Genomic DNA, 7500 nt, shown 5'->3' on the forward strand with positions numbered 1-7500 from the left:
TGCTGGGTATAGTGTGAAAGACTCATGTTGCACTCGTTCCACCTAATCTATACTTTATACTCGTGTTTTTTCCTTACTATGTCGTTTATGTGTGTTATAGTTATTGTATGCCTGTATCTCGAAGCAAGCTTCTCTTCTGCGAGTGTTATAGTTTTATGTTAGAGAGGGGGATAATCTGTTGAACTTGATATTTTGTGGTGTTGCAGTAGATTCGGTTGATGCTGTTCCTGAAGTGTAGTCATATTTCCTGGCACATCAATTTTCTGGGAACGATGAGAGGCTGTGTATGTAATGTGACGCGAGGCTGTGTGTGATTTGTAGAAGAGCGCGAATATATGAATGTACGTTGAAAATAGTTAATCGGAGGACGTCAGCGTCTTGTGGTATTTCTTCAGTAGATATCAAATATCCTTCATTAGATGAGAGCTGTGATTGGAATGCAGAGCTTTAATGGTATCGATTGTAGTTACAATGGGACGTATGGGAGTATATTTTTTTTATTAAACCATAATGCTTTAGTGATGTTAGATATAAGCTTTTATCGTGTTTTCAAGATTGAGCATGAAAGGGTGGTTCTTCATTTGGGGGTTGTTTACATTTTAAGACGGAGTAAAACATACATTTAAACGAATCACCATTTTATTTCAACATTTAAATTTTATAAACTGAACCACATACAATGTATTCTAGAATTATTCTCTGAAGATTTCATTGTTCTGTTAAGCTATTTGTCACATTCTATGACGTCTCTTTTGTTTCGTTTTGAATATTTTCTGAAAACTTGTCCAGCAATTTATTTAACGACAAATATAACTTGGATAAAATAGTGCGAAACACAATTACAAGAAACGTATATGTTGGTTTATTATATTATATTTTATAATTCGCCGACATAAATCTTCATATAGAAACGAATGTAAATTTAATTCAATATTTACTGCATACAACGCAGGTTAATTCTTGACCATTGACATACGGTGGACATGGCAATGAACCACAAATAGCCTGAACAAAATACAGTAAAGCTCCTTCTTCGTTTCTGTAACCCGCGGGATCTGCTTCTGGTGCACGATCCACGCACACATATTCCTCTCTGCCCTTATGATTGTTGTGGGCTGTCATCAAATATCCCGAATACTCAGCTGTCCAACCGGGGTAACACTGTGTCCTGCCTGGTAACATCATAACAACAGCAGGTTGTCGCGTCAAACAGACAGCGCACGGAACATTGTGATCATGAAGAGTTTTAGCGTTAGCAAATGAAAAGATGTTAGTGTTGTATTCGGATATTTCATATTCAGTCCCATATATGGTAGCACTTGCCTCGACGTTTGTAGTATAATTCGCCCAAATAGGATCGTTAGGTAGACATAAGAGATTGCTTCCACCACCAGTATTGTCAAACAGTTGTCCACCAGTCACACCTTGAAATAATAAGAAAAAATACTAAAATATAAACCAAAGATTTATATGAAAAGTTGTATAAGCAGACTGAAAAAGAACTTTCAACTTTAATATTGCGAATGTAAACATACACACAGGTAAGTCGGACATAACTTAGTGAGTGTCTAAACGTATTGCTTAATCTCGGACGAGTGACGCCTACATACTCGTTATGATCATCTAGACTTCATTTGATACAATACGGGAATAGGTGGAACAATTGTCAGGTTAAGTGAGGGCAGTAACGTTTAGGACGAATGGAAAGCAAGATCGGAAAGTACTAGAGATTGCTTCTAGGGTTTACTGAGCGGTAGAATCTATTCTTAAGCAGATTACGAACAAGCTTGAAGGATGTTTTGTGGTGTCGCAGTAGATTCGGTTGATGCTGTTCCTGAAGTGTAGTCATATTTCCTGGCACATCAATTTTCTGGGAACGATGAGAGGCTGTGTATGTAATGTGACGCGAGGCTGTGTGTGATTTGTAGAAGAGCGCGAATATATGAATGTACGTTGAAAATAGTTAATCGGAGGACGTCAGCGTCTTGTGGTATTTCTTCAGTAGATATCAAATATCCTTCATTAGATGAGAGCTGTGATTGGAATGCAGAGCTTTAATGGTATCGATTGTAGTTACAATGGTACGTATGGGAGTATATTTTTTTTATTAAACCATAATGCTTTAGTGATGTTAGATATAAGCTTTTATCGTGTTTTCAAGATTGAGCATGAAAGGGTGGTTCTTCATTTTATTTCAACATTTAAATTTTATAAACTGAACCACATACAATGTATTCTAGAATTATTCTCTGAAGATTTCATTGTTCTGTTAAACTATTTGTCACATTCTATGACGTCTCTTTTGTTTCGTTTTGAATATTTTCTGAAAACTTGTCCAACAATTTATTTATCGACAAATATAACTTGGATAAAATACTGCGAAACGTATATGTTGGTTTATTATATTATATTTTATAATTCGCCGACATAAATTTTCATATAGAAACGTAAGTTTAATTCAATATTTACTGCATACAACGCAGGTTAATTCTTGACCATTGACATAAAGCTCCATCTTCGTTTCTGTAACCCGCGGGATCTGCTTCTGGTGCATGATCCACGCACAAGTAGTCATGTCTGCCCTTATGTCCTTGATATTCGGCCATCAAATATCCTGAATACTCAGCTGTCCAACCAGGGTAACACATTGTCCTGGCTGGTAACATCATAACAACAGCAGGTTGTCGCGTCAAACAGACAGCGCACGGAACATTGTGATCATGAAGAGTTTTAGCGTTAGCAAATGAAAAGATATTAGTGTTGTATTCGGATATTTGATATTCAGTCCCATATATGGTAGCACCTGCTTCGATCTCTGTAGTATAATTCGCCCAAATGGGATCGTTAGGTAGACATAAGAGATTACTTCCACCACCAGAATTGTGATACAGTTGTCCACCAGTCACACCTTGAAATAATAAGAAAAAATACTAAAATATAAACCAAAGTTTTATATGAAAAGTTGTATAATCAGACTAAAAAAGAAATTTCAACTTTAAGATTGCGAATGTAAACATACACACAGGTAAGATTCCTGTAGGTGTGGTAATGCCTGTGAGTGTGAGGAGAGAGATAGAGAGAGAGAGAGAGAGAGAGAGAGAGAGAGAGAGAGAGAGAGAGAGAGCGAGCGTGTGTGTGTGTTTGTGTGTGTGTGTGTGTGCGCGCGTGCGTGTGTGTGTGCGCGTGTGTGTGTGTGTGTGTGTGTTTGTGTGTGTGTCTCTCTGTGTGTGTGTGTGTGTGTGTGTGTGTGTGTGCGCGTGCGTTTGTATAAGCAATGGGTATGTTTGGGTGTTTGGATATCTGTATATGTCTGCATAAGTTGTATTTATGTGTGCGTTTGTGTGTGTGTGTGTGTGTGCTTAAACTATGAGTACATATGTATGTTCGCATGTGTGTATGAGTGTGCGTGCATGCGCGTGCGTGTGTAAGCTATGTGTGTATATTGTCTGTTATCATGTGTGCGATGTATGTGTTAAAGTTAGTTTTTGTGTGAGTGTAAGGTGTGTGTTGCTGTATGAAATCGCGGTGGTGCACCAGCATGACCGCAGCCACTTGGCTGAAACACATAAATAAATAAATAAATAAATAAGTTCGAAGTTCTGCGTGGACATAGTTTTAATATATATGCATATGTGGTATGTTTTCGGGTAGGTATTTGTGGTTTTGAAGTGAATTATGATGGGTTTCGATGTCTGTGTGCGGGTGTCACTAGTTTGAGAAAGGAAGGAGTTTGTGCAACCCCTAGAGGCGAACGTGTATATGGTTCTGTTAATTACAACGTTTTAATTTGATTAACCATAACCAAGTTCTCAAATTGGATATATGCTACGCAGTAACCATTTTCTGCAGACATATTTCCGGAATTAGCGCGCCAAAACGAAGACATTTGATTTTTACCATTACGTTGTAACTAGCAGAATCATATACACGTTTGCCTCTAGGGGTGAACAGTTTGTATGAGATTCTGAGAATTATAATTGACTTGCAGTTCGTGCTGAAGAAGGACAGATATTCTCGGTAAGACAATTTTAATTCCGAAACTGGTCGACGAATAACAATGTTTTAATTTTATGTATGTAATTTTCACTGTCTTGCTCGCATACGGTTTGGTATTTCGCTGAATTTCTTTTGAGAACTATTAGGTCTTAGTAGACACAACATGTGATCTTCTTCTAGCACATTAAATGTCCACTTTATTGATCATCGTTATATATAAACATATACTCGTTATGATCATGGAACAATTGTCAGGTTAAGTGAGGGCAATAACGTTTAGGACGAATGGAAAGCCAGATCGGAAAGTACTAGAGAGAACTTCTACGGTTTACAGAGCGGTAGAATCCATTCTTAAGCAGATTACGAACAAGCTTAAAGTATGTGATCTCGATTACGAAAGAGGTAGGAGGTAGTTGGTTCGGAATGAAAGAAGTGGAATCGCATTATGACGATACACAGAGAGATTAGGGGATCTGTAGATGGATAATCGTTTAAGGAATAGGTCAAGTTGAGCGAGGCGGAGAAGAGACGTCGCAAGTCAATCCTTTACTAATATTTACACGCTCTTTATGTTTCTAGTCAATAAATACAGTCATTAGTTGCTTATGCTTATGAATTAGAATATGTGGGGTGTTTACTCCACGTTGAACATTCTGTGTTTATTTCAGTCTCTATTTACGACCTGTTGTCACTGTAATGACCGTTTACCATTTAAGTTAGCCAGCATTTGCTGTCATTGCGTTTTTTAACAATGTGATGCACTATAAGCGAATACGCGTGTCTACGAAACAGAAGGAGAGGGAGGGAAAGAGTGATAAAGAGAGTTTGTGAGAAAGAGTATGACCGTCAATGTGTGTGAGAAAGAAAGAGAGACAGAGTGTGAGGAAGAGAAAGAGAGAGAAAGAAAGAGAGGAAAAAGGTGAAAGGGAATAGAAGTAGGGAATCTACTAACCATCATACACAATACCTGACGAAGGTGGACAGCTTGTTCTACCCCACCGGGTATACAGTGATCCGAGACCGGGTCCTGTGGAATTGAAATGAAACAATGTAGTTTATTAGAAATAATGGGTGAAACCTCTACAAGAGAAGTTCTTGGTTCAATGTTATGGAATTTGGGATAGAATAACTTGGAAGAGAGCAAAGAAGGAATTGATAGAGACGGCAGAAAGTTGAGAGAGAAAGAAGTCAAAGAAAGAAAGAATTATATGAATTAATACCTCGACGGGATTCGATAAGGATACATTGGAACGAAGGAAGGAACGAAGCAGTTTCATATTGAATCTATTGTGACGTTGTTGTGAAAGAATTGTGAGATTTATCTTTAAAAGTACCATTTCTGAACGAGTAATTCTTTATTCTATGAAGGATGTATGAATGTAAACTTGGATATGAAAATATGTATTTAACAATGTGATAATGTTGAAATTGCACTTGAACAGATATTCACGCATCATTATCAATTCTTAGAGTCCGACTCGAGTATTCGCCGGTCAAACAAAAATCTCAGACTGATGCTTGAAGTCAATAAGGTCATGAAATCTACAATATAAACAGTATTCACAAGAATAGCCATACAGCATCGTCCGTCGACCGGGCTAAGAAGAGTGGCGTCCGGATTTTAAACCGAGAGGCCCATTCATAAAGTATAATGCAGTATCCACCCAAAGCCGGTAAAACCGGCAATAAACTTACAACTTTTGTTGTTGGAGCGAGGAGGATGCAAATGTAAAGACACCGATGGAGGAGAACCAATTCAACACAGATGAGATTGGATGTCAGTAGGAAGGGTGACACAGTTAAATGGTTTAAGATAAATACTGTAGAGGTGAACACTGAATATTTGATAATATTTAATTTGAAACTTAAACTTTTCTTGTCATTTTTTCTCTTGACACTTTGGTATGTTTTAAAATTATTTCTTACTTGGTGTGTTAACAGGTTTATCATCGAGAGATTTCTTGGAGAGAAAACGTTTCTGTGGAAAAGAAAAACAGAAATAACATCATACAAATAGAACTTCAGAATATTTATTACCGGATAAAAACTATAACAAGTCAGTACAATGATGACATATTCGAACAACTTCTTATGACGATGTGGGTGACATAGACATTGACTATTCAATCAAATCCATAACTTTTTATTACATTTAGGCGGTTTACTCGCATTTGTAGCTCGTTTATTCATCGGGTTTCTCTTTATTTTATGCTCTTGTATCACAAGAGTAAATTCGACACAATGAGAGCTAATAGCTCTGATGTTTGTCAAAAGTAGACTAAATTTATAGTTTAAATTTCTGTTCATTTCATTGTTTCTATAAATGCAGTTGTGCATGATTTTCTCCTGACGTATGCACTGCTATGTTTCTGATGCTCTATTGCGGTAGAGATGTGCAAATTCTCCGATCATATACCTCTGTTCACTAGTCAATGAAAATTTCAAGGCAGCTCTTAACCAACTGCTCCTGTAAGTTCGCCTAATACGTCGTTGGGTATTTTCACTGGGTGCTTAGAAGAAACTGTCAACTGAATATATGATGTAGTAATTAAAAGTTGTTTGAATTGATGCTAAGTCTCTGTTGCCTTGCTTTTGTTTAGTGTGTTTATCCATGAGAACGACAATAGGTTCTGATATTCCTAGTATTGCTGAATAATCTTCACCAATACTTAAACCTCAACAAGCGTTCACCGTTTATCAGAAATGTTAGTCTGAAGAATGGCAGGCAAATATATTGTAAGCGATTGAAATAATGCATACGAAAGATCTGGGGATTAAATATTCTTTATACTGGTGCTATATAAACTGGTTACATGTTCCCTCTGACAAGTTCCCTCATAAAAAGCATTTTAATATATTGCTAAATGTATTTAGTATTCTCTCTCCGATACGAGGGAAATAGTACGATAATAGAAATAAAATTTGATGCACCTGCAGATCTCCATGCTGTTACTATCATACGGCAAAGTTTATCGTGGACCAGAGCAGTGTCCACATAATTTGAGATGACCTAGCCATGGCCTTTCTTCGCGTGGTTTCTCTTATATTAGAAGAATGTCCTCTATGGTGAGTTCTGAGACATACATATCTAATACATACATACGTAAGTGAGTAGATAGGTACACGTATAAAACGGACAGGAAAGCACGCATAGACACGCACGCACACACACATACACACACACACACACACAAACACAAATGTACATAGAAATACATGACCATTTATACACACAGACACACTCCACACACACACTCCACACACACACTCCACACACACACTCCACACACACACTCCACACACACGCAAACATACAAAGAGTCATATGGAGACACATGTCCGTAGATAACAGATGCAAATACTCAATCGGACAAACTCACATAGACACACTAGGAAACGCCCATGCAAGGAAACAGAAGGACACACACGAATGCACACACTCGTATATACTTGCATACATCCAATCATGCATACACACATGCATGTGTGCAAACACACGCGCGA

General features: G+C 37.6%; 1 protein-coding gene across 2 annotated transcripts in view; it reads right to left on the reverse strand.

The window, feature by feature from the left end:
- Positions 1 to 621: 621 nt before the first annotated feature.
- LOC149131704 (uncharacterized) overlaps positions 622 to 7500 on the reverse strand; it is a 7992-nt gene continuing 1113 nt past the window's right edge. Inside the window, exons 2-4 of one of the 2 annotated variants that reach the window (XM_089338441.1) lie at positions 5923 to 5974; positions 4949 to 5023; positions 622 to 2908 (exon numbers count right to left, since the gene is read on the reverse strand). In XM_089338441.1, the coding sequence (XP_089194567.1) occupies positions 2466 to 2908; positions 4949 to 5023; positions 5923 to 5974 (570 nt within the window). In that variant the 3' untranslated portion in view covers positions 622 to 2465. The remainder of the gene's footprint in view (positions 2909 to 4948; positions 5024 to 5922; positions 5975 to 7500) is intronic. The other variant, XM_089338440.1, reaches the window with a different exon arrangement.

Source organism: Octopus bimaculoides, chromosome 20 (genome assembly GCF_046866305.1).
Source record: "Octopus bimaculoides isolate indiv1 chromosome 20, ASM4686630v1, whole genome shotgun sequence".
In the NCBI taxonomy this organism is placed as follows: domain Eukaryota; kingdom Metazoa; phylum Mollusca; class Cephalopoda; order Octopoda; family Octopodidae; genus Octopus; species Octopus bimaculoides.